We start from the raw sequence: 27,164 nt of genomic DNA on the forward strand, positions 1-27,164 counted from the left end.
TGTACCATTTGATGCATACATATTTGATATTAATTTCATTTTATTTATCTATAATGCTTTCAAGAAAAATGTATTTTCTTTCCTTATATCTCTACTCTTGCCTGAGAATATAATTTTTAAAAAAATTCTCCTGAGCCAACCTAAATTGTACTATAATAGTAGCATAAGCTTAGTATAGTGTGTGGGTATGGGGTTCAAGGTACTGGTAAATGTTTAACAATCAATTCTATGAAAAAAAAGTACTACATACTTTTCAGTCTCATCAGCATTATTAACATTTTCTTTGTCACTTTCTTAAATCTCTACAATTAAAAAAAAAACCCTATTATACCAATCTTTTATTTGTACTTTACTGTTTTATAAGGTATAAAAAATGCTTACACTGAAAATTTAACAATTAATGAAAGATCCCAGCTCTAGCCCAGCCCTGTGGGTATTCCAGGTAACAGTTCAGGTATCAGTTGCAATAACTATAGCAAACTTACTTCAGGCTCTTTCCTTCCCTTCTCTAAGCCTTCAGAAAAGATGGGTCATTTTACCCTTAACCTATAAAGGGATGTAATTGGTAGTTTTGCCCACCAGGTGGCAGGACATTGCCCTAGCCACCCATCCAGTGGTCCCTTCTTCCATGTGTTAAAAGTTCCTTTCTTTCTGCATGAGCAAACAGCCCAACACCTACCAAATTCCTACCTTTAACTCTTATTAGATGTATAATCATGGGCAAATTATTTAACAGTTTTGAGCCTGAGTTAACTCATCTGTACCATTTGTTAGTAATAACTATGGCTGTTTTCATAGAGTAAATTATGAATGTTGAAAAGACAGGTGGTCTTACTAGTAAAAAAAGAGCCCTTGGGGTCAAGAAGACCTGAATTCATGCACTATCTCTGACACATGCTGGCTGTGGGACTTTGGGTAATTCACTTTAACTTTCTATGGTCCTGAACAGATGGATATTTGTATTGGTTAGTTCTCACTGGCAGTTCCCTACACAATTGTACTTATCTTATAGGGTTCCTGTCAAATGAGATGGTATGCATATGTATGCGTATACATGGACCGAACTTTTATTACATCCCTACTACTACATGCCAGTCACCTCATACTGGGAATATAAATACAAGCAAGAAAGACAGTATCTGTCCTCAAAGAACTTACATGATGAAAGATAATTTTTTTTAATTAATAGTATTTCATTTTTAAAATTACATGTAAAGGCAATTTTCATTATGCATTTTTGAAAGATTTTGAGTTCCAAAATTTTCTCCCTCCCTCCCTCCCTTTTCCCTTCCCCAAGATGGCAAGCAATCTGACATAGGTTATACATGTATGATCATGTAAAATGTATTTCCATGTTTATCATGTTATGAAAGAAGAAACAGAACAAAAGGGAAAAAAACACAAAAAAAGGTGAAAATAGTATGCTTTGATCTGCATTCAGACTCCCATAAATTCTTTTTTCTGGATGTGGAAACATTTTCCACATTTTTGAAATTTCTTGGATCATTGTATTGCTGAGAAGAGCTAAGCATATCATAGCTGATCATCATATAATGTTGCTCTATGTATAGTGTTTTGGTCCTGCTCACTTCACCCAGCATTAGTTCATTTAAGTCTAATAATTCTTAAAGATAATTCTTAAAGGGGGACTAGAAAAGGAGAGACATATGCACCCTAGTTTGAGGCAATGGAGACCATATGTAGCCCCATCCAAACCTACTATGCTACTAGTTCTGGGCCATTTTCATGACTTGCCACTGCCTGCATCTCCTACTTCTCACTCCTTTCTACCTCTTGCTGGGAGAACAGTAATTCAAATCAACACTACCATTCCTAAAATGAACATAGCAGTCCATTTATTATCCCTTTGACTTCCCTTACCACCATTCTCCTGTATATGTGCTTTTACTTATTAGAATATAAGCTCCTTGAGAGCAGAAACCAGCTTGCTTTCTTGTATTTTTATTACCAGAGTGTCTATGTAGTAAGTGCTTAATAAATGCTTTTTTTTCATCAAAGAACTTGATCTGGGTTCTATATGTATATAAGATGGCACTCTTTTAAAAAAATTATTAAAGTTTTTTATTTACAAAACATATGTATATGTGTATGTAAAACATATGTATGTAATTTTTCAACATTGTCCCTTGAAAAACCTTCTGTTCCAAGGAATAAGACGGTTTCTGGTTTTAGTGTTCCCATCCCCCTCTCGTCTGGGAAAGTGCCTAGCTCAGTTTCAACTCTTTACATTCATGACTCACAGGAAAAAACTTTCCAGTGACCACATATTTATTAAACAGTAAGGTAAAAATTAAAAAGAAATTGTCACGAGTTTCAAACCTCTTCAAACCTCTTCCTGATTACCTTCCTACTTCTTTGGAGTTCCCAGGGAACAGTCTTACACACCTGTTCCTGAAGGTCATGAACTACTTTTAGGGATGGGTTTAAGATCTTTCATGGGGCAGCAGTACAAGCATGGGAAAGCAAAGAGAAGTGTTCAGCACACAGCAGACTCTTAGTAGAACTTGTTAACTTGACTTGAAGCACAGGGACTAAAGTCTTTGGAATTTGGAGGAATCCTGTAACTTCTTACTAACAGTTCTCAATTTGGATCGGACTTGGCTATACTTAGGTTGGATGTTGATTGGTTGCTCTGTCTCCCAGTCTGGTCCACCCTCCTGCTTCCCTGTGATCCCACAGAGAAGGGCACCATCCTAGTAGCTAGTTGGTAGGCTGGAAGCTCCAGGCCACCGATAGCATGGATTTTTTATCGTATCCAATGGATTTCACCAAATCTGAAAACTTCATTTGGAAGAGAACTACATCTTTACTTTTACCTACCAACCTTTTATTGAAAGTTAGCATTGCCTTCAATTATTTAAACACTTTATTCTGAAAAATGCATAGGTTTCACCAGATTGCCAAAAAAGTCGATGACACACAAAAAAGTTAAGAACTCTATGCCTAAGATTTCTTTGTCCTTATTTCCAAAAGACTGCTAGATTTTTCTCAATCTTTGACTGTTGTGCCCAGCAAGGGAGCATCCAGCAGTCCCAATTTTTCAATATCAGTTATTACTCACCTACGTGGTATGTTGTTGCCCAAGTCTCACCTGTCAGGAGACAAATGAACCCCAAGTTAATCAACAAACATTTTTTAAACCCTTATAGTAAGCCAGATACTGCATTAGGTGCTGGGGATTCAAATTCATTCATAGAAGGAAAGAGGTACTTCAAATGGCTAAGAAGTGTAGCTCAAATCCCTGAGGCAAATAGGAGGAAAAGATTTGCTAGTCTGGTACACCCATGATTGTCATTAATCAGTCATCTCCATTGTCATCCTGCCACTGAATGCCTTCTCACTGTCTGAGAATTCTGTAAAGAGACTGAGGGCAGGGGGTGTAAGTGAGGGACTAAGCTCCTCTCAGATTGAGGGAAAAAACAAAAACAAAAACATGGTGATAAGCCAAAGTGATATACCAAAAGGCTGCTGCTTTGGATCCTGGAGGAGATATGATAGTCTAGAACTGACAAAAGGACCTTCTATGGATGTGGTATCCATGGCATGAGTATTCTAGCTTATGGACAAGATGTGCTATTCTTAAGGTCTCATTTTAACTTTTGGCTTTGAGTGTGTTTCTTATATAGAAAGTAGATTGTTGGGTTTTTCTATTATTTTCTGCCATCTTTCTCTGTTTTACAGGTAACTTCTTTTTTTAAAGTATTCTACTTTCAAAGTATTAAAACTTTACTGATAATAAATTTTTTCAAACCTTTTTTTAAAAATGATGAAATTCATGAATTTCCTCTCTCTACCCCTTGTGTTTTAATGACCTTTACCTATCATCTCCAATGAAAAGAAGAAATGCCAAATTTCCCTCCTTCTTTTTTCTCTAGGATACCTTTGCCCAAACAAGCTCAGAACTTCAATGAGTCTTAGACAAGATGGGGTTCCTGAAGGAACAACAGTTTTTGCTCTATTTTTCAGGATCTAAGCACTGTTAGCTGTTCGAACTTGTTTACCTTAAGTTTCTTTTGTTTATATTTTAAAACCTCTCTCCAGCCTTGGTCTTCTCGACATGAATGCTTGAAAATCACCAATTCTTTTTTCTATAATATTAATTTCCTTCCTTCCCTCCTTCCTTCCTAATGAGGTTAAGCGATTTGCCCAGGGTCACACAGCTAAGAAGTGTTAAGTGTCTGAGACCAAATTTGAACTCAGGGCCTCCTGATAAAGCTGATGCTTTATCCACTGCACCACCTAGCTGCCCTGACCACATTTCTTGAATTGTAATTCCTTTTTTGTTTTGACTTGTAGATTTTGGTACTAGTCAAATGATATGAATCTACACAATGTCCATGTCAAAAATTCATGTCTCTTTCTGCACCTAAAGTCCATGACCTCCTAGGAGATGTGTAATGTGCTTCATACAGATTTCTCTAAGAGACATGGTCAATCGTTGCTTTGATTGGCATCCTTAAGTTTTTCAAAGTCGTTTTTCTTTACAATGCTATTGCCTTCTTATAAACTGATCTCTTGGTTCTGGATTCTCTGAAATCATTCCTTTCACCATTTCTTACAGAACAATAATATTTCAGAACATTTATATAACATAGTTTGTTCAGCCATTTGACCTGTGGATTCTATTGATCCACACTTTGTCCTCTAGTTCTAGTACTTACTTACAAGCAATTTTCTTTTAGTGCCTCCTGAAATGAGCTAATCAGGTGTCTCTCTCTCTTTTTTTTTTTTTTTTTTTGTTCTTACATTTTTCTGAGTCAATGATTCTTAGATTATTTCTTTCTCAGCTTTGTTTTTCAATTGCTAGCTTTTTTTGATGTTTTATTACATGTTCTTCCATTTTTTGTCTTTGACTCACTCTGTTCCATCTCAAATTTACACCTATCCTTCTCCCACCTGTAATATGCACCTCCCCCACTATTCCAAATCTGCCTGCCTTTTCCATTGTGCCTTCTGGAGCTCTCACTACAGATTAACAAACTTCCTTTCTTCCTTGTTTTATTTTTTGTTTTGTTTTGTTTTGTTTTGTTTTTAAACAACTCCTCCTTCCATCTTTTAGGACTCATTGACACCTGACTCAATTCAGATGATGCAGCATTTTTGGCTATCCTTTCTAGTCCTCCTTATGTAGTTTCTCATACCGTCTGACTCACAGGACCTTATAAGAAAGGAAGAATATTCCTTGTTCTTTATTCACATGTTTGACCATCCCTATATATAACTGAGATGGAAAGATAGACTAGGACATGGAAATTCAGGAGACTGATATTTCCAAACTCTCTCTTTACCACTCTAAAACTTCATCCAAATTCATCCAGAACTCAAATCTTGGTGATTGTTACCTATCAGTTTCCAAGTCATTTTCCTTCTTCTCTCAGTGAGTTCAGTGTCTGATTTATATTCCCTCTTACCACTCTAATTTCTGCTGCCATAATTTTGTTGTTACAATGTGAGTTTCAGTTGTGTCCAATTTTCTGTGATCCCATTTTGGGATTTTCTTGGCAGAGATGTTGGAGTGATTTTTCATTCTTCATTTTCTTCAACTCATTTTACAGATGAGAAATCTGAGGTAGAGTTAAGTGACTTATTCAGAGTCACACAGCTGGTAAGCATCTGAGATTGGATTTGAATTCAGATTATCCTGATTCCAAGGCAATCACACTACTCACTAGCTGCTCTTCTTTTATACTTGAACATCAATATACATGTTGATATTTTCTCAACTGCCCCCAAATTTCTAGTTTGTTAATCTACTAAATCTCCATGAACTACTCCTCTTTTCTACCTCAACTACATATAGAAATGTCCATATCCTCAATCTTGACCTGGTGCACAAGTGTTTCCATTTCTATGTTCAAGAACTCTGAAATTCCCTTATCTGCTAATAACCTTATATATTTTTAAATTACTCATGTATTTTTATTTCTCCCTTCTTGATATATTTTACTACTCCTAACACAGTCTTTAGTCTCATTGTGACCTCCCCTCCATCCCTCAACACATTATCAGATCATTCATCCTGATTGCTGTTCTGACGACTTTTCTCTCTTCACAATTTTGGCCATTTGCTGAATCAGTTTTACTTTATACCATTCTCTATTCTCAAATCCCTAAGCTCTTTATCTATTGAAGATTATTTCTTACCAAATCCTAGCCAAGAATTATTCCCACCATCTGCTTCTTTTATTCTATTCATGAAAAATGGAGCTGGAAAAAGTCAAGCAATCATGCTAAATGGGTCCATTACACTTTTGTATTATATAATTTCAGTGGGTCCTCACTGCAGCAAGGCAATCTTTTTATTATTTCACAATCAATTCTCTATCACATTCACAATAGCAATTGTTCTAAAACCCAGCTAGAAGGATCAATGGATGGAATATGGGACCTAGAGTCAGGAAGACCTGAGTTAAAATTCAACCTTAGAACATTTACTACCCTGAGAAAGTCATTTTATGTCTGCCTCAGTTTCTTCAACTATAAGATGTGGACAATAATACCACCTATCTCCAGATATTGTGAGAATCTAGTGATTTAGTATTTATAAATGTGAACAGTTCCTGGCACATAGCAAGCTCTTCATAAGTGCTCATTCTTTCCCTGCTTCCTTTCTCTTCTTGAGCTTCACATGGTATTTTTACTCTCACCCTGTCATCTGAGGAATTTGCTTATGTCAATGAAAACAATTAGGCAATTTGCCTAGAGCTCCCTCTTCTCTGTTCCTTTTCATCTCACATCCCTTTAATTTCATCTCTGCCTCCATAATAATCATCGATAAAGAAGTAGCCTGCCTTCTTGTCAATCAAGTTAGTTCCTTTCTTGCTGTTTATAAACACACCGTGTGTGTCCCCATCCTTAAAACATGCTCACTAGATCTTACCATCTCCATGAGCTATAGTCCTATAACTCTTCTCTCATGTGTCTCCCCAGGTTTAAAAAATTTTTTAAAATTAAATGTTTGTAGCAACTTTTTTTTTGTAGTGGCAAGGAATTAGAAATTGAGGAGATGCTCATCAATTGGAGAATGGCTGAATAAATTATGATATATGAATATAATGGAATATTATTGTGCTATAAGAAATGAGCAGGCCCAAAAGCTGGAAAAGATTTACATGAATTGATGCTGAGTGAAATGAGTAGAACCAGGAGAATATTATACACTGTACCAGCCAAAGACTATGTGATGATCAACTATGATAGACTTAGCTCTTCTCAGCAATACAATAATCCAAGACAATTCCAAAAGACTTGGGATAGAAAATGCCATCCACATCCAAAGAAAGAACTATGGAGAGTGAATGCAGAGTGAAATATACTATTTTCATCTTTTTTGTTTTTTTTTCTTTCTTGTGGCTTTTCCCTTTTGTTCTAATTTTTCTTTCACAATATGACTGATGTGGAAATATATTTAAAATGATTGTACTAGCCCTGAAGTCAGGAGGACCTGAGTTCAAATCTGGCCTCAGACATTTAACACTTCCTAGCTATGTGACCCTGGGAAAGTTACTTAACTCCAATTGTTGCCTCAGCAAAAAAATAAAAAAAAATGTTAAAACTGTTTTTGCATATAATTAGGAAAAATAAAAATATTAAAGCAAATATAAAGTCTCTGCAATATATTTCCTGGCAACATTGTTCAATTGAAATTATGTTCTCTAGAATTCCCAGCAAAATCTTAATTGCCAAATCTAATGGCTCTTTCTCAATCATCAATCTTCTTCAACTCCCAGAAGTACCATACACGGTTAATCACTTTCTTCTCCTTATGACTTTCTCCTGTCTGGGTCTTCTGGGCCTTACCTGCTGTTTCCCTACCTACCTGATGATGCCTCTCTCTCAATCTCCTTTGTCCAATCTGCATCTATGGCATGCCTCCTGACAGATGGTCTCTCTCTTTCCCAAGTTTTGTCTTGGGCTTTCTTCTTTCTTTTCTCCATATTCTCTGACTTGATGACCTCACTCTATAAATCCAATTATGTTGATCATGCTGATAATTATCAGATCTATAACCCTATTTCCATCACTATCTATTTACTGGACATTTTCAATGGGATATCCTTAGACATTGCAAACTCAACACATCCAAAATAGAACTAATTATCTTTCCCTTTATACTCCTTTTTCCAACTTCTTCGTTGACTATCAAGGGGGCCATCATCTTTCCAGGCACTGGCATTTGCCGTCTAGGTTTCATCTCCAATTCTTAATTCTCATTCATCCTACTTATCCAATGAGTGGACATATCTTTTATTGTTCTCCATAGCATCTCTGACATCTTTGCCCTTCTTTTCACCCATAGTGTGACTTCTCGTCACACTAATTCAGGCTCTTCTACTTACCATCTGGGCTACTATAATTTTTTTTTTGGAGGCAATTGGGGTTAAATGATTTGCCCAGTGCCACATAGCTAGTAAATGTCTGAGGCTGGATTTGAATTCAGGTTTTCCGGCCTCCAGGATGTGTATATGTCATTCATATTGAATCATTTTTTAAAAAGTAGTTATATACCAACCATTGGTATATGAATGTGGTATTGAGTTGCTACTAATTATATACTGTTTTCTTTGGTTAAGCACTAAGAATTTTTATTTAATATTTTTATTTTTTGTACATTTGAATTTGACAAACATTAAAAAATATAAACATTTCTACACATAAAGAACAAAAATGGACAACTGTAGGTGAAGCCACAAATCTATTATAAGCAGCTTGTTTTTTTGTAAATTTATAATAAATTCAACACAGTTTCAAAGTTGTGTTGCTTATCTGTGTATCCTATTAAACTTTTGTGAATTAAAAAAATAATTTACTATAACTCTTCATAACCTGTTTCCTTCCTTCTTTTACAATCTTATTCCATATTTCTTCCCTCTCTTTCTCCTCTCCCCTCGATGGTCCTATCATGCTTGCTTACTTGCTATTCATTACACATGACACTGTCTCCCATCATTACCAGCTCCTTCCCATGCATCCCCCTTCACCTGACACAGAATCTCTGGCTTCCTTCATTTTGTTCAAATACCACCATCTTTATTAGATCTTTTCCAGTCTTTCAAAACTGTTCCTGCCTTCCCCACTAAGGTTAACTTCCATCTATTTTGACATATCTTAGGTATTTATTCTCTCTCAGATACTCACTTGTTTATACGTTTTTTAAATGTTATCTCTTGCCATTAGAATGTAAGGTTCTCAAGGGCAGGGATTGTTTTTGTTTTTTCTTTGTTTCCTAACCCTTAGCATAGTCTTTGGTTACTTAATAAATATGTGTTAATTGATTCATCTTCCACATTTCTCAAATACTTGTTCCTTGCTGGTACAAAAAGACTCCATTACATTCACATAATACTATTTTTTTTTCTGTTATCCTTTGGTCTATTAAGAATCTACCTTGTTTCTAGTGTTTTCCTATCACAGAGAGAATTGCTATGAATATTTTGTCATACAAGGGATCTTTTTTTCCCTCCCATCATTGACCTCTGTGCCAAAGGCAACGTAAATTACATTTTTGGACTGGTCAGTCAAGAATTTGTTTTGCTTGACTATGCATGTTTGTTACAAAGGTTTTTTGTTTTTTTTTTTTTTTCTTTTTCTTTTTTCAATTGGAGGATGGGCTTCAATTTTTGGTCTAGACTTCTAGTGAAATTTACTTCTTTTTCTCCATCCAGTTGTCTGTCGTTGTTGAGTTTCAGCCCGGTCCATCAGCTCCGTCCAGCTCTTAGCAAAGAAACCAGAATGGTTCGCCATTTCCTTCTCTATCTCATTTTACAGATGAGGAAAGTGAGGCAAAAAATGAGAGAGAAGATAAATGCAGCTAGATAAAGGCAGGCAGAGGTCTGTCTCTGGAGTCAGGAAGTCCTAAAATTCAAATGTGGCCTCAGATATTTAACTCTATAGAGCTGGCCAAGGCATTTAACTGCTGTCTGCCTCAGTTTCGGTCATGGGTCAAATGGGGATCATAATGGCACCTATCTTCTAGGGTGGTTATAAACAAAATAACATTTGTAAAGCATATCATAAACCTTAAAAGTACCATGTAAATGTTAGATAATTTTTAAAATCATGTTTATTCATTGAAAAAAAATCAAGAAATTTTGGGGTTGGATTTTTTTTTTAAAGGTTTTTGTGACTTGCATAATTCCAAGTTGTTTTCCAGAATGCTTGGGCCATTTCTTAGTGTGCCTCTTTCCTCATAACCCCTATAATACTGACAGTTGCTCTCATTTATCGTCTTTGCCAACCTGATGGGCTTGGATAAATGCTGAGTTGTTTTCTTTTCTCTTTCTTTTCTTTCTCTGATCACTAGTGATTTGGAGATTTCTTTTATATGGTAGTTGATAGTTTGCTGGGTTTGTTTGTTTGTTTTTAAAGAACTTTTTATAGCCTTTGACTATGTCTCTATTATATATATAGTTTGGATATTATAGATTTTTATCAGAGATATTTGATGTAAGCATTCTTCACCCCCACCCCCAATCGACAGTTTCTCCTAATCTCCTTATGTCGGGTCCCCCTAGTATTTCTTCATCATGTTGAGTTCTCCTTTGCGTCTTCATTTCATCAGACCTTTTATTGTTCCCCCCCCCCCCCCCCCCCCAGTGTCGATTTCCTAACTAAAGCTGCTTCCTTTTCTCTACCTTTTCTCTCTTGTTTCAGTCACGTCCAAATCTTCTTGACCCCATTTGGGATTTTCTTGACAAAGAGAGTAGAATGGTTTGCCATTTCCTTTTCCAATTCATTTTACAGATGAGGAAAGTGAGGCAGAAAGTGACTTGCCAAGGGTCTTGCCAAGGATCACACAACTGGTACTCAGGAAATTGTCTTCCTGATTCCAAGTCTGGTGGTCTGTGCACTATGGTGCCACCTAGCTGTTCCTATTGTTTATAACAAACACTTCAGCATCAGGAAAGCTGCACTCAATAGAGGTTTTTATTCAAAGCTGAAAATTCCTTTCCCTTTTCTTTTTCCAAGATCCCCTCTCTCTGTGTGCTCTCTTCCAATTGCTCTGCTCATACTGCTCTCCAACCTCCAACACTCCATTTCTACCCATTTTGTCCTCCCCCAAATTCTCTCCCAGAAACATTTTACACTCAGTTTTATTTTTGTTTTTGTTTTTTTACTACTCTGATTTCCTCTACCTTTATTTCCACTTGGGCATTTTATTATTAGAATAAGAAGGCAGTGTGCTGTAGTGAATAGTGTTGGATGTGGAGACATTAGAGGACAAGGGGAGAAATAAACATTTATTAAGCATTTACTGTGTTCTGGGCTCTATGATGCTGTGGAAAGGAGTGTTTTATAAACATTTTCTTTTTTAATCCTCACCACAATCCCGGAAGGCAGATGCTATTATTTTCTTTCTTGCATAGTTGCAGAAACTGAGGCAGATAAAAGTTAAGTTATCCAGAAAATATTTGAAGTTGGATTTGAACTCATCATTTCCTGACTCCAACACTAGGGCTACCAGCTGCCTCTAGATGATTGACCATAGACTTAGAACCACACACCATCTGGTACAATGCTTTTATTTTGTGTGTGTAAGGCAATTTCTGTAGTATAATAGTCACTGAAATTTTAATAATTAGCTTCCCAGAGCCATTTCTAGCTAGCTCCAGTACACCTAAGTTCAAATTTCATCTAGTAGACTTGTGATTAAAGTCAAGGCACTTAATTAACTTCTCAGAGCCCCAATTTTCTGTGGAAAAATACTTAATACCACTTAACTCATAGGGTTATTGTGAAAAATTGCTTTGTAAGCCTTAAATTGACATATCTCACCATGAGTTGGTTTTTTAAAATTATTTTTATTTCATTATACTTTTCCCAATTACTTATAAAAAAGTTTAACAATTTTTTTTAATTTTGGGTGTGTTTTTTATAAATTAGCAAACTTTGGGAAAGTAATGATTGCACTTCTATGTGGAGAAAGGCTGTGATAAAAATGGAGGTGAAAGTGGAATGAGTTAGGATATAGATTGATATGAGATCATGACATATATATGTCCATATTAGCCATGTTGCAAATGAAAACACGAACAAAACAATGAAAATAAAATTTAAGAAATATACTCCAATATGCACTCAGAGTTCATCAATTCTCTCTCTGGAGGCAAATAACATTTTTCCATCATGGGTCCTTTGGAATTGTCTTGGATGGTTGCAGTGCTGAGAGTAAACTAAATCTTTCACAGTTTATCATTGTTACAATGTTGTTATTACTGTGTACAGTTTTCTCGTGAATGTGCTCACTCCACTTTGCATGGGTTCAGGTTTCCCTTCCCAGGTTTCTCTGAAACCATCCAGCTCATCATTTCTTATAGCACATTAGTACATTGTTATAATCATATACCTCAACTTTTCAGCCATGCTTCAATTGATGGACAGCCCCGTAATTTCCAATTCTTTGTTACCACAAAAAAGTTGTTAGAGCAGCAGAAAATAAAAGAACAATTTACAAGAAAGTAAAGATGGACACTCATGAATATAATTTCTTCCACTAATACTTCTACCCTTGAACTAGTAATTATATATTTTATAATATATATATGCTATATATATATATACACATATATGTATATTTATAAAACTGGTTGTTACCCCTAATATTCTGCTGTGCACAAGACAATTTTCTCTTTTGTTATGTATTCCTTTTCTATTTTTCTTTTTTTCTTCTTTTTTTAAATAAAATATATATTTTTAAAAAGAACTGTTATAAATACTTTTTTTTTTTTTTACAGATAGTTCTTTTTTTCTTCCTTTGATCTCTTTGGAACACAGACCTAGTAGTGGTGTTTGTTGATGGGCTAAAGGGTGCATAGTTCTATAGCTTTGGGGGCATATTTCCAAATTGGTCTCTAGAATTAGTTCATTAGTTCAAATGATTTGTTATATTTTAAAGTGGAACAAGAACTGGTTCATTGAATCATAGATATGGAGCTGGAAAGGAACTTAATAGCCATCTATTCCAACCTTTTCATTTTACTTTTGGGGAAACTGAGGGATTAAGGGATGTTGCCAAAGTCACACTAGTTCTAAGTGTCAGAGGCAGAAATGAGGCCATATTCTGTCTCTTCCTTCCACTCTATCACTTTAACTCCTTCTTTTCTCCCTTCTTTCCTAATTTCAGATGTCATGGACCTGGATGTATCCTTGCCCGACCTCACCAACTCCTCAGATGACCCAAGCCCTGAGCCTGGGACCCCTCCTGGAACTCCTCCAGAGTCTGATGCTCATCTTCCCGGGGAACTAAAACGATCCCAGCCCCTTTCCATCCAGGCCAGCAGGTAAGAAGGATTACACATATATGTGTATATCTGCATAGATGTGGGGAGCAGGATTACCTGGGCAGAAGGGGGAGGAGGGGAGAACAAAGTCAAGGTAAGGGGAGAGAAGACAGGCATGTTATCTACCCCAGCTTTAGCTTGACTTTTTTTCTCCCTCTAGGAAACTTAGGGAGGAAGAACTTCGAGCCACATCTCTGCCTGCAATCCCTAACCCTTTTCCCGAGCTCTGCAGCCCGCCTTCTCAGTCACCCATCCTGGGGGTCCCCTCCTCAGGGCGAGGGTTCCTCTCAAGAGATAGCAGTGGCCCCCATGTGAGTTACTGTCGGACAAGAAATGGGGGTGCTTGGAAAAGGAGGGTGGAGGGTATTTTTTTCTGAATGCTAAGTGAGTGGAGTCTCTTTCCCTAAGACAATACCTACTGATGCCTTATTCATGGAGAAGGAGAGTTAGAGCTTTCCTGTCTGGGAACAGAGTGCCTGCTGCCATAATCCTAGCATCTCAGCTGGGGGACATTGAAGTGGGCAGGTGCTGCATAGCTGAGTACTCTTGGATTCTTGTTGTGGGTGACGGGGCAGGTGGTGAAGGTGTACAGCGAAGACGGGGCAAGCCGTTCCGTGGAGGTGACGGCAGATGCCACAGCCCGACACGTGTGTGAAATGTTGGTGCAGCGGACACACGCCCTGAGTGACGAGAGCTGGGGGCTGGTTGAGTGCCATCCCCATCTGGCACTGGGTGAGGGAAGGGGCCCTGGTGAGTGGGAGTGGGTGGGCTTGGGGAAGCACCACAGGAAGGTTGCCTTACATCTCCTGAGTATTGGGCATCTTTATCCCATTTTGTTAGTGTTTGTCCCATGAGCAAAAGATGTAGACATTCAGAAAATACCTCTTTTGCATCAGCTTTAGCCTGTGTGTGGCACACAGGGATAGGGATGGGGATGGGAACATTGTTGTGTCTGAAGTTAGAGGACCTGTGTTCAAATCCCACCAAATACTAATTTTTTAATAAAATATTTTAAAAAAACTGTTATAAATATATTTTTACACATAGATCTGTATAGGGCACAATGGGTTTCCCTTACTATAAAATGAAAGGTCAACCATATGGTCTTTTAGGTCCCTTCCAACTCCAGATTTAGGGATATGTGATGTACTAAAAAGTATTCCTCACCTCATCCCAAGAGACTTGGAGTTAGGAAAAAGTTCAAATCCTCCCTTAGATACCCACTGGTTGTTTGACCCTGGACAAGTCCCTTGCTTCCTCTGTTAGGAAATTTGAACTTGATGGCCTCCAAAGTCTCTTCCAGTTCTACATTTATGAACATATGATCCCACCTCAGACACCTGGCTGGCTGTGGATCCTGGACCAGCCACTTAATCACTACAATTCCTCAGTTTCTTTATTTGTAAAATGGGGATAGTAATATCTGTAGCTCCCCCTCTCTCATAGAGTTGTTGTAAAGACCAGATGAGGGTGTTATGTGTGCATATATGTGTATGTATAGTCACACGTACAGATATGTGTACATGTGCACATGCATGTATTTGCATACATAGGTATATTTGCATGCATGCAAGCATCTATGTGTGTAGAAGTGCCAGTATGAATGCATATACATGTATATGTGCAGCCATACACATGTGTGCATTTGTATGCATATGTGTAACCATCTATGTATGTGTGTATAACATGCACACATATGTATGCAAAGCCCGAGGGGGAAGGGAACTGTACGCTCACATACACATATATGTATACATGTGATTGTGTCTGCATGGATACACAATATAAAGATATCTGCACACATTTAGAAATACACATATGGCCATGTATGTATACAGTGGTTCAGTCACTTAAATCATGTCTAACTCTTTGTGACTCCATTTGGGGCTTTCTTGGCAAAGATACTGGAGCCGCTGCTCATTTCTTTCTCTAGCACATTTTGTTGATGAGAAAACTGAGGTAGACGGGGTCACACGGCTGGGAAGTATCTGAGTTCAAATTTGAACCCGTGAAGTTGAGTCTTCCTGATTTCAGGCCTGACTGTCACTGCACATCTAGCTGCCTTTGTACATGCACATATCTATGTGTACACACAAACCATGCTTGGAGATTTTCAGTTATGACTTCTGTGTTTCTAGAGCGGGGACTGGAGGATCATGAGTCGGTGGTAGAGGTGCAAGCTTCCTGGTCTGTCGGGGGAGACAGTCGTTTTGTCTTTCGAAAAAACTTTGCCAAATATGAACTTTTCAAGAGCTCCCCAGTGAGTAAGCATGCATATGTGAGCATGTATGTGTGTGTGTGTGTGTGTGTGTGTGTGTCTGTGTGTGTGTATGTTTAGAGCTGGAATGGGAAAGGAAGAGGAGATGTGGTGGATGATGAAGATTGGGAGTCTGGGGGTCCCCACCCATCAGCCACCTCTAGAGCTGTAGTTTATTTGACTGAGCAGCTTTGCTGGGCCCAGGGTGGAAAGAGGGGCTGGTGGGGTAGATGAGAAGGGCTGGCTTTTTGTCCCCTTCTGACCTTCTCTTTTGCTTCCTCTCAGCACTCCCTGTTCCCAGAGGTAATGGTCTCTAGTTGTCTAGATACCAACACTCGCATGACCCATGAGGAGCTCATCCAGGTGAGGGGCCCTCTTCCTCCCACCTCCAGGTCTTCTGATTTTTATCCTTCCCCACAAAGGTCTTCTTAATCCCCTTTTTAAAAAAATCCTTCATATCAGCTGGCATATGGCAAGGCTATTCAATGGATTTGGATTCAGCCAGCTCTGACTTCAAATCCTGTTTCAGACCCTCACTTTTTATGTGACCCTGGATAAGTCACTTAACTCTGTGCCTAAATTTCCTTAACTGTAAAAAAGAGGGAGGGGCCTGGACTTAGTATCCTTCTAAGATCTCTTCCACCTTTATATCTCTGTTCCTGTGACCCCCATCTCAAATTAACCTTCTTTTCCCCAGAACTTCCTCAATGCAGGTAGCTGCCCTGAAATCCAGGGTTTCCTCCAGCTTCGGGGATCAGGACGCAAGCTCTGGAAACGTTTCTATTGCTTCCTTCGACGCTCCGGCCTCTACTATTCCACCAAGGGCACTTCCAAGGTTGGGAGCCTCTACAGACACCCACCCCCATGGGAAAGACACCCAGGCTGGCCATCTCTCAGGAATACCAAAGGAATGGCTCCTCTACCTCTTTGGGACCCCCAGAAATTGGACCTTATAATCTCAACAGGGCAATTGAGGCAGGAGGAGCCCATCTGTGACCATGCCTAAAAGGCAAAACAAGCTTTGGACTTGGGACTCCTCTCCCTCAAAGACCCTGGGGCCCTCCCTAGCACTTGCCCCTGAGACCCTCCCTTCTTTCCCCCCAGCTCTCCACACACACTGCAGGCAGCCTGGTGTGATCTTTTCTTCCAATTCAGATCTCTTTTTCATCACCATACCAGCCTAAGCCACCTGTCTTCCTCTATCTAGGACCCCCGGCATCTACAGTATGTGGCTGATGTAAATGAGTCCAATGTGTACCTAGTGACGCAGGGCAGAAAGCTCTACGGGTTGCCCACTGATTTTGGCTTTTGTGTCAAGGTGAGAGACTTGACCCTAACACCACAGCCTCTAACACCTGACTCTGCTCTTTTAGTGATTACAATCCTGATTACTAGTTCTTTTAATTTATTATCTCCTTGGCTTCCAAGTTCCCCAGAATTCCCAGTGAGCTCTAACTACAGAACTTCATTCTCCCTACAATTCTCTGGTCTCATTCATTCTTTTTTTCCCCCCTTAACCTCCAGAATTCCTGATTCTTGCTCGACTACAGAGAGGAGAAAATGGGAGGGCGGGTTCACACAGGTCTCCTTGTTGCATGATAGGAAGGTCTCAAGGTTAGTAGGAGGGAAGAACAAGACTCTGGCCCCTAAAGAGTTCTTTCTTCCTCAGCCTAATAAACTACGTAGCCCAAAGGGACTTCGCGTCTTCTGCAGCGAAGATGAGCAGAGCCGCAGCTGCTGGGTAGCTGCCTTCCGCCTCTTCAAGGTACCTGAAATCACTAGCAGGGAAGGCATTGACCTAAATGGTAGCCAGGATCCCAAACCTTAGCTTCCAACCTGGACAGAAGAGGGAGAAGGAAAGGCTCCCAGGGGCTCCCCAGTCTGATGGGGGAGACCTAGTCCATGCTCTCAGTCAGATAGGCAGGACAGAGTCCCTTCCCTAAAGGAACTTCCAGTGAGACCTCTCTCCTATTATCTCCCCAGTATGGAATGCAGCTTTATAAGAATTACCAGCAGATGCAATCCCGACGAATTCGCCCATCCTGGTTTGGTCCTACACCCCTGGTGAGTGCTTCCTAATGTTGGCACACTTTTTCCGCCCCAGACCACCAAGGGTGGTTGGATCCCTGGTGGCATGGCCCCACCCATTTGAGGAGTCTGATATCATGTACTTACCCATCCATCTCTCTCTCTCTCTCTCTCTCTCTCTCTCTCGCCCCTTCTTTCCCTCCCTCCCTCTGTCTCTTTCTCTCTCTCCCCCTCTTTCCCTTCCTCTCTCCATTCCTCTCTCACACACACTATCTCTCCCTCTTTCCTCTTTCTCTCTCTGCTCTTTTTCTTTTTCTCTCTCCCCTCTCTTTTTTTCCTCTCTCTCTTTCTCCCTCCCCCCCCCCTTCCTCTCTCTGTCTCCCTCTCTCTCCTTAGAGGAGTGTTTCAGACAATACTCTGGTGGCTATGGACTTCTCTGGTCATGCTGGACGAGTCATTGAGAATCCCAGAGAAGCTCTGAGTGCAGCACTGGAAGAAGCCCAAGCCTGGAGGGTGAGAAAAGAAGGTGGGGAGAGGGGGAGGCAGCAGGGACAGAAGGCCTAGGAATTGTAAGGGGGGGTTCTTTAAGGGTACCAGCTTTGGGACCAAAGACTCCTGATAACCATAAGTCAAGGCCCAGTGATTTTTGTTTAGTTGGCATTCTCTTCGCCCAGATATATAATACACAGACAGCCATTTCAGCACTTGGCCTGAGGCTTAGAGAGCTTGAGAGACCTGCCCAGGCTTATTTAATGAGTAAATATTAGAATCAGGGTTGGCAACATTCCTTACCCACATCCCCCCTTTTCTTTTATGTATTGTTTTCCTCCATTAGAATATAAACTCTTTGAAGGTAGGAATTGTCCTACTTGTTTATATTTGTAGCCCCAGCATTTATCATAGTCCTGACACATAGTGCAGGGCTTAATGCTTTCTTTCTGCCTGTCCTCCTCTCTTTGTTCCTGTCTCTCTCTACTCCTCCCTCTTTCCCTATTCTCCCTCTTTCCATTTTTACCCTCTTCTCCTTCTTCTTTTTCATTTCTCCTCTCTCCTCTTCTCTTTTTTGCTTCCTCTATGTACTTTCTTCTTTCCCCCTCTTCTCAGCCTTTCCCCTCTCCTTTCTTGTCCATCTCCCTCCTTTTCTCTGTATATTTATATAGAAATAAATATATAAATACGTGTTTTTCCAGGGGTTATTAACCTATGATCTCTGAGTATGTTTTTCTTTTTTTTTTGTTCTTTTTTTTTTTCAGTTTTGATAACTGTTTTCTTCTTCCATTAGATTATAAATTCCTTAAGGGTAGGGATTATCTTTGTTTTTTATTTGTATCTTCAATGTACTACTTAGCATAGTACCTAATTCATAGTAGGAACATGTTAAATATTTATTGACTGATTGTATTTAAATATAATTGACTTCCATTAGAGTCCTATATATTTTACTTTATGAATTTAATTTTGAGAAAGGACCAGTTGGCCAGACAGCCAAAGGAGGGTCCATGACACAAAAAGTTTAGGAATTCCTGCATCCACAGTGTCTCTGTCTCTCTGCCTGTCTCTCTCTTTCTGTGTGTGTGTGTGTGTGTGTGTGTGTGTGTGTACATATATGTATTTCCTTTAGGTCATATTGCTTCATCTACCTAAGCTTTAGGGTCAAGTTGTATGCTTTGCTACCATTTTCATGTAAGGAACTGAATTTCCAGATAGATATTTCTTTCTCCCACCTGGTTCCTCTTGCCCAGTCCCTGAAGTTAGTTGCTATGTTAGCAGGACCTTTTAGGTGAAAGGACCCTCAGTTCTGATGGCATGCCAGGAAGCACTAGCCCCCGACTGTTGTATCTGGGAGACAGGACTCTGGGGTCTTGGAGAGAAACTCAGAGCCACCAACTGATTCCTTCTTTTCTTCCTTCCCACCTCCTTCTAGAAGAAGACAAATCACAGATACAGCCTGCCCACTCCCTGCCCAGGCAGCACCCTCAGCTCAGGTGGGGGCCTTGGGGTGGGTGGCAGGGGGCACCATTGCTCTGGTGAAGATGAGACGTTCAAATTGCCGCTGTGACTGGGGGGGGAGGAAGGCTTTCCTGAAATCAGGTATTAGATTTCTCCTTCTTCCGCCTCTCAGCCATTCACCGTTCCCAGCCCTGGTTCCATGGGCGCATCTCTCGGGAGGACACCCAGAGGCTTATTGGACAGCAGGGCCTGGTTGATGGGTAAGATTAAGGGTGTAGGGGGAATAGTGGCAGGAAGGTCAGGATCCTGGGCTTGTGTATGGGTGTGAAATTATATGAGAAGAATACCTAACGAAACTGGCTCATGTGTCCCATTCTGTGCCTTGGCAGTGTGTTTCTAGTACGAGAGAGTCAGCGCAACCCCCAAGGCTTTGTCCTTTCCTTGTGTCACTTGCAGAAGGTGAAACACTATCTCATCCTTCCGGTGAGTGACACCCTCCCTTGCACATCCTTAAGGGCTCCCATGGGTTCCATCCTTACATGTTCCCTGGCTCTTCCTCCTAGCAGATCCCCTTCCCCTTTCCTAGTTGCCCAGTAGAATCCCCCAATAAATTCCAGGAATACAGACTTCCACATCCCCCCCCCCTTCCCTCCATAACCGGAAGATGCTGTGAAGTCCTTGAGGGGCAGGAAGAGGTTAGGTGGTTAGGGGGGAGTTAACAAAGGCTACTTGAGGAAGCAATGAATGTTGGGAGGAACCCTATAGCCTGGCTCTCTTTTATGGGGATAAATGGCAGGGGACACCGGGGAGATTCCAAGCTCACCTCTCTCTCTTTGACCTCCTGCTTCCATCCCCCCCCACCCAGAGCGAGGAGGAGGGCCGCCTCTACTTCAGCATGGATGAAGGGCAGACACGTTTTACTGACCTCCTGCAGCTGGTGGAGTTTCATCAGCTTAACCGGGGCATCCTGCCTTGCCCACTCCGTCACTGCTGTACCCGGGTGGCTCTCTGAGTGGTGATTCTGACAATTCTTCCCTCCCACAGAGAGAGGGATCTTGTCTCTCTCATCCTCCCCTGCCCATGGCCAAAACTACAGGGGGATCCTTCTCTTCCTCCCACCAAGCCTGTACCTCAGCAGCCCTGGAAGACATGCCCCCACTTCTGGCAGACTCCTCAAAGAATAGGGTTTGTGAATCAATGCACTTTGGATCTTGGTGGGAACACATACAGGAGTAAGGAGCCTATTCCTCTTCTCTCCTGCTGTGACTTCCTTCTCTTTCCTTCTTTATTTTTTCTAGTTTCTTTTTCCTTGCCTTTTCTACTCTCTTTCAGTTTTCTGATTCTCTTCTTCCTTCTCTCCTTCCCATCCAGGCATAGGAATTTCCCCCTTCCCTTCTGCCGCCCTCTCAGCCCAAGACCTTAGGAATGGCTTCTCCCCCTTCTCCCCAGCACTGAGCTTCTGGTTCTCTCAGTCTCTAAAGCTGTGGAGCCTGGGGCAGGGCATTATGAGAGAACTGGGAGGCAGGGGATAGGGGCATCCCCAGCCTTGTACAAATTTAGTGGCCAGTTAATCTGCCTTGTTTTATACCAGTTACAATAAAAATTATTTTTGGATCTCTGGTTGGGTTTTTTCTTGTGGGAAGGGTTGAGGGGAACTGGGTTTTTGGAGCTGAAGAAGAGAAAGCGGAGGGGGCAGGGAGAGGATGAAGTAGGCTCTGGCATCTGTCATAAGAGGAAACTAAGATTTGAGAGTCTGATTTCAAGGGCTCCCAGACTGCCAAGGACACTGGGAAGATGGCCACATGAATCTGAGAACATCAGAGCTAGAAAAGGAATTTTGAGACTGTCTAATCCTCTCATTTTACAGGGGAAACAGAGGTACAGAGAAAGGGAGTAATTTGCTTCCATTCAAGGGTCACATAGTTAGCTGAGACTGGAAACTGGGTCTCTTAACCCCTAGATCAGTATCTTCTCTACTAGACCATCACTGTCTCTTTTGGACAGATTCCCTGCCCCTGACCTGAGAACCAGCTAGGGGTGGAGATGTCCTGAAATGACCCAAAGGTGGTTTCTCTGCTCTTGCTTGGCCCTGGTGCCCACCTGGTTACATCTGGCATCCTCAGGGCAGCGCGTGACTCGAGCCCCCACTGTTCTGTCCTACGCCTGTTCAGCAGTCTGACTAATCCCCTACATGTGGGGAGCTTGGTGCCAGGGTCCAGGCAGGCACCAAGAGGCGAGTTGTAATCTGCTTTTCAGATTTGGAATCTGTAGAAGGATTTAACCCTTGGAAACTTAGTGCCCTGTGGTGGGAGGGACAGATTAAAACCTCCCTTTATCAGGCCAGAGAAAAGCCCAGCAGGGAGAGAGAGGTTAGAACAGGGGGCAACTGCCAAGACCAATCCTGGTTCCTGCTGTGCCCCCATGGCTCCCAGAACAGTCCTCATCACTGGCTGTTCCTCAGGCATCGGGTTGGCACTGGCTGTGAGATTGGCCACTGATTCCCAGGGCCGCTTCAAAGGTAAATGACACTCCCAAACTCCATTCAGAAACTGTTGTGGGGGAGACTGAGCAACCATCTAACTGCTCCTTAACATCCCTTATACCTCAAAATACAGCCCGATATGTGTGCCCCAGGAATGTTAGGGCCCTAGTGGCTGGGTACTCCAGCCCTTTCTTGTGACTCCTTTCTCCTCACTCTCCCCACTTCTCACCCCAGTAAATAAAGCTTTTCCTGGGGCATAATCTTTGTTTTGAATTACCTACTCCCTAATCCTATCCAGTACTGGCCACCATGAGGGACCTAAATTGCCGTGGACCCCTAGAGGAAGCAGCTGGATCGGCTCTGGGTCAAACCCTAGAGATTGGGCAACTGGACGTCTGTGACGAGAGCTCCATCACCCGCTACCTGAATAAGCTTCCAGGACAATATGTGGACATCCTTGGTGACTAGAAGATCTGGGAAAGTTACCTTTCTAGGCAGTGGAAAGAGACAGCTAGAAAAGAGAGGGTTAGGAGGGAGGGTTTGTTGTTGTTTTTTAAGAGATCTGTGTAGGATTAATTCTTTTAAATTAACAAATGTTTTTCTCTCTCCCACCTCTACTATCTTTAAGGGAAGTAAAAAGAAAGAAAAGCCACATCTTTGTAAAAACAAATTCCCACATTAGCCATGTCCAAAGATGTATGTCCCATTCTGCACCCTGAGTCTCATTTCTCTGGGGAAGGGGAAAACCTGTTTCATCACTGGTTCTTTGGATCATGACTGGGAGGAAAGTACAATCTGGAAAGGTTGTGACTTGTAGCTAATAAATAACAGAGCTAGCATGCAAAGCCAGGTTGTAAAGTCAAGGCTCTTGAGCCTTTACTTCAATGTCTCTCGTATCCCATTTTAGAGAAGAAAATTTTGACTCAGCAAGGAGACTTGAGTTGCCTAAGATTTTTACTACTTTGCTGACCATGGGTCTGTTTCCCCCTTGATTAAATAAAGGATTAGACTAGAAAAAGGCATTTCCAGTTCTATTATACACAGCTAATTAGCAGCAGAACCAATCCTAGAATCAGTCTGCTGCTGTTCAGTTGTGACTTTCTTGGCAAAGATACTGGAGTGGTCTGATATTTCCTTCTCCAGTTCATTTTACAGAAGAGGAAATCAAGGCAAATAGGGCTAAGTGATTTGCTCAGGGACACACAGCTAGTAAATATCTGAAGTCACATTAGAACTCCGATCCACCATGCCATCCATTGCACCACCTCGCTGCCCCTCAAACCCAGATGCCTTTCAAATCTGTTGTTCATACCACTCTACATGCCTCCTCTTAGAAATATTATTGTACCACCTTATTACACTGCCTCTTATAATAGTAGTTTTGAGAGTTTTTTTTTTTTAAGCTTCAAGTATATTATTTTGGTAACAACCTTAGTAAAATACTTGGAGTCAGCTGTTAATTGTGGAGGGGAGAAAAACTCAAGTTAGAGGCTAGGAATGCTTATTAACTTCAGAAATCTGGGGGGAAATAGATCTGCTCCTCTTGATATCGAAAGAATATGCAATGCAATGTTCAGAGGTTATTCCTGGCTTTCATGGAGAATTAGTTAGGAGACTGGAGCAATAAAATAGATGATGGAAGCCTTTCAGGGAACCAGATAGTGGAAAAGGGAATCATCTCCTTTCCTAGGGAAGAGTAGCTGATACATGCACCTTATGTGAATTGATCCAAAAAATTCTGTGAGGCAGGTAGCATATTATGCCCATTTTTACAGATAAACTGAAAATTCAGAGGGATTAAATTTCAAGGTAATGTGTCTAATAACATTCCCCTGCGCCCCAGAATCTGGGTTGGGAAAGAGGAGAAATTATCACTACCCAGAAGCAGGGAAATGCTTGAAATGGCAGCAGATTTTAACTTTCTGAGAGAAGGGATCCTGCATGGGTAAAGGCTTATGCTTAGCTGGTCCCGGGAATAGATAACCTGTGTTGGAGAGGAAATTGGAAAAGGAATTTCCAGTTGTTTGACTCTACCTCTTGCCCTGTTTCTCAGTAAGCAATGCAGGCATAGGGCTCATTGGACCACTAGAATCACTGTCTCTGGATGACATGCACCGAGTCATGGACACCAATTTCTTTGGGTTGGTGCAACTGGTCCGGGCACTGATGCCTGCCATGAAGCGCCAACGCCGGGGGCACATTGTGGTCATCAGCAGCATCATGGGTTTGCAGGGTATGAGATGGGGGTGAAGAGATAATAAGGGATGAGGGAGGGACCTGAGAGGAGTCAGGGTAGCTGTTGGGGTTACTGGGGATTGGAGGTTGTGGTGACTGTAAGAGTATAAGATCCAAGTTTCTCTCTTCTTATCAATCTCTGGGGCTCCTTACTGGACAACATGGCAATTTGGAGGGTCAGGATGTCAGATTCTATAGGAAAAGGCTCTTAAGAAATGGAAAGATCTAAGTATCTCTCTTGGGGACTTCAGGGGAAATTGTGAATACTCTCTTTCTTCTTCCAACTATCCTATCAGGCATCATGTTCAATGACATCTATGCAGCCTCCAAATTTGCAGTGGAGGGTTTCTGTGAGAGTCTCCTGGTACAGGCTCTTCGGTTCAACATTTCGTGAGTGGAACAAGCTGGGGAAGTGTGGCAACTAGAGAGGGGTTGAGAATATTTGGAAATCTCAGCTCCCTGCACTCAGGGCTGGCCCAGCCTCAAAGGTTAAAGGAAATACTGGAGGGTGGCAGGTGATGTGTTCTATACGGGCAGAGTCAGGGTCTGAGTACAGAATTATGGCTCTCTTAATGTGAGAAAGCCACTGAAATTCTGGGCCTGCTTTCTCCTTGCTAAATGAGGAGATGGATGAGAAGGTTGTAGATAGATTTCAGGGAGTCCCTGAAATACCTTCCTCCATCTCTTTATTTCAGTACAATTGGTTTCCTTTGTAATTGTGTATATTCATTTTATGTATTTAAGAACATTTTGCTGAGAAGGGGATATTGGTTCCACCAAATTGCCAGAAGGATCCAGGACACAAAAATGAGATTAAGAACCCCTGGACTAGATGGACCTTAAGGTCCCTTCTGTCACAAACCTGGCATGAAGGTGACCCTGAGGATCGAGTCCCAGAGGGTCAGGACAGGGGGATTCCTTGTAGGATTACACTGGTAGAGCCAGGCCCTGTGACCTCAGAGTTCGAGGGAAAGCTGTACTCCGGGGTAGAGCAGGTGGACTGTGTTGGCACTGACTCTGAGACTGCAGACATCTTCACCAGCATCTACTTGCCCAACTCCCGGGCTCTCTTTGCCAGCCTGAGCCAGAGCCCCGAGGATGTAGCCGAGGTGGGCATCCTCCTGGAAGGACATCTGTCTTCTGTGGCCCTCAGATCCCATTCCCAGCCTCACTTCCCAACGAAACCGACTTCCCCGGGATATTGGAAAGCTCCAATAAGCCATCTCTCTTTGGCATCCATCATTCCTTCACGAAGCCCCACTAAAAAGTTCCACTAAGTTTCCCTTCCCTACCTTTCCAATCTCTGGGAAAACACCAAATCCCTTCGCCCCTGAATCCAAGAAACATCCTCTTTCCCGGAGTCTGGTAATCCCTATGCCTATTTATGCCCAGCCCCCGAGACCCACGTTTGCGCTGCAGTAGTGTGAGGGTGGGTGGATTGAGAGTCTCGGTGGCGCTGGACCCCGAAGTCTGAGTGCCCAGCTTTGTCTTGCAGCACACCCTGAAGGTCATCTGTGCCCGCCGCCCCCCCTTCCGCCACCAAACCAACCCGGCCTACACACCCATGCTGGCCTTGAAGAGCGCCGACCCGTCGGGGCAACTGGCCGGCTCAGCCTTCTACAGCCTGGTGTTCCGCCACGGGTCGTTGCTCCGGGCCAGCCTTCAGGCCGTGCGCCTCTGCCGCTGGAAGGCGCGCAAGGTCCGCCAGGCTCTACGCTTGCTCGGCCTCCGCTGAACCGGGTCCCCTCCGTGCCTCCCCGGGCTGGGGGCAAGCTCGAAGAGGCTTCGCTCGCTTCCCCTCAGTCGTTGCCCAGCGCGGGAATCCCCTTCTACCCACCCCACCCCACCTCCCTTCCCCCAGTGGAGCGTCCTGAGACGTGGGCTTGGGGAGCGGGTCGGGGGCGCCGGCTCTGCGGAGTATAGAGGAGTACAGGACTCGGAGCTGTGCGGGCTCCTCTCTTCCTCCTATTCAGCAGCCGAGATGCCAGTAACCCACACTTGGTACGGTCTAGTACAAACCCTCGCCCCCTTCTCGTTTTTCAAAGGGGAAAACCGAGGCTTGGAGGTATGGGAAGGCATGTCCCTGCTCTAACGGAGTCACGCTGGAACTCCAAGCGCTCGACGTCCCGATCCTACTGGGATGGAAGGAAGAGCCCGCTGAGGCGGGCAGCGGGGGTTGCGAGCCTTGGGTGGCGGGGGGAGGGGGAGAGAGCCAGCTAAGGGATGCCCGACCCGGGACTGATGGAGAGCGATATCCTTGGAAGAATCGGAACAAATAAAGCGCCCAGCAGCCCCTGCCTGGCTTGGGATACGTGTTTGGGGCTTGGCACGTGTGTTTGGAGCTCGGAGCCGCGGGCCCGGCGTGAGTGTGCTGCACGCGGAACGGGACTGCGGGGGGGGGGGGGGGGGGGGGGGGGCGCGTGGGATGGCAGTGCCAACAGGTACAGCGAAAGAGGTCTAGGGTTTCTCTGCGCCAGGACCCCCGGAACCGAGCTCAGCCGTGCGGCTGTAGTGACACCCAGTGACCATCCGTGGGAACTTCAGGAGGCCGCGCCCGGCTCTGACTGGCTCTGACAGTCTTGGTCCCACGCGGTTCCTAGCGGATACTCAGAGGCGGGAGATGAAGAGTATAAAGACATTCCCATAACCTTCCTCCCCTTGCCTTCATTTCCCCCTCCCTTCCATTTCTGTTCCTCTGCTGAGCTTTCCCCTCCCCCGGTTTTTTCTCCAACAAGGCTAATTTCTATTAGAAACTTGGAGATCCACGGGCAGCTGGTTCCCGGAAGGGTGGAGCCGTGGGGTCGCCAAGCCGTGACAGGAGGGGCAGTTTCACTTCTGGATTCTGGCCCGGGGTGAAATAGGAGTGTTTCTATACTGGGCAGGGCGCGGTGAGGGAGAAGGGGACAGGTGG

General features: G+C 42.5%; 2 protein-coding genes across 6 annotated transcripts in view; both read left to right on the forward strand.

Annotated features, from left to right (window-relative positions):
* Nucleotides 1-21,154, forward strand: part of GRB7 (growth factor receptor bound protein 7) — a 36,827-nt gene extending 15,673 nt beyond the window's left edge. For 4 of the 5 annotated variants that reach the window (XM_031966194.1, XM_023502373.2, XM_031966193.1 and 1 more), the window contains exons 2-15: nt 13,145-13,301; nt 13,462-13,612; nt 13,877-14,033; nt 15,440-15,561; nt 15,844-15,921; nt 16,256-16,393; nt 16,766-16,876; nt 17,228-17,323; nt 17,542-17,622; nt 17,983-18,099; nt 19,511-19,571; nt 19,709-19,796; nt 19,926-20,019; nt 20,402-21,154. In XM_031966194.1, the coding sequence (XP_031822054.1) occupies nt 13,150-13,301; nt 13,462-13,612; nt 13,877-14,033; nt 15,440-15,561; nt 15,844-15,921; nt 16,256-16,393; nt 16,766-16,876; nt 17,228-17,323; nt 17,542-17,622; nt 17,983-18,099; nt 19,511-19,571; nt 19,709-19,796; nt 19,926-20,019; nt 20,402-20,548 (1,593 nt within the window). In that variant the 5' untranslated portion in view covers nt 13,145-13,149 and the 3' untranslated portion in view covers nt 20,549-21,154. The remainder of the gene's footprint in view (nt 1-13,144; nt 13,302-13,461; nt 13,613-13,876; nt 14,034-15,439; nt 15,562-15,843; nt 15,922-16,255; nt 16,394-16,765; nt 16,877-17,227; nt 17,324-17,541; nt 17,623-17,982; nt 18,100-19,510; nt 19,572-19,708; nt 19,797-19,925; nt 20,020-20,401) is intronic. The other variant, XM_031966195.1, reaches the window with a different exon arrangement.
* Nucleotides 21,155-21,854: 700 nt separating this feature from the next.
* Nucleotides 21,855-26,660, forward strand: LOC100927521 (retinol dehydrogenase 8-like). Its single transcript, XM_031966197.1, has 6 exons — nt 21,855-22,054; nt 22,317-22,478; nt 24,072-24,251; nt 24,550-24,643; nt 25,179-25,362; nt 25,749-26,660. The coding sequence occupies exons 1-6, from the start codon at nt 21,958-21,960 to the stop codon at nt 25,986-25,988; spliced, it is 957 nt and encodes a 318-aa protein (XP_031822057.1). The 5' UTR covers nt 21,855-21,957; the 3' UTR covers nt 25,989-26,660.
* Nucleotides 26,661-27,164: the final 504 nt, after the last annotated feature.

Source organism: Sarcophilus harrisii, chromosome 4, assembly GCF_902635505.1.
Source record: "Sarcophilus harrisii chromosome 4, mSarHar1.11, whole genome shotgun sequence".
Classification (NCBI taxonomy): domain Eukaryota; kingdom Metazoa; phylum Chordata; class Mammalia; order Dasyuromorphia; family Dasyuridae; genus Sarcophilus; species Sarcophilus harrisii.

Coding starts and splice junctions, on each gene's coding strand:
- LOC100927521 (XM_031966197.1), top strand. CDS start 21,958: ATGGCTCCCAGAACAGTCCTCATCACTGGCTGTTCCTCAGGCATCGGG. Junction 24,644..25,178: donor GCTCTTCGGTTCAACATTTC/GTGAGTGGAACA, acceptor GATTCCTTGTAG/GATTACACTGGTAGAGCCAG. Junction 25,363..25,748: donor GCCCCGAGGATGTAGCCGAG/GTGGGCATCCTC, acceptor TTTGTCTTGCAG/CACACCCTGAAGGTCATCTG.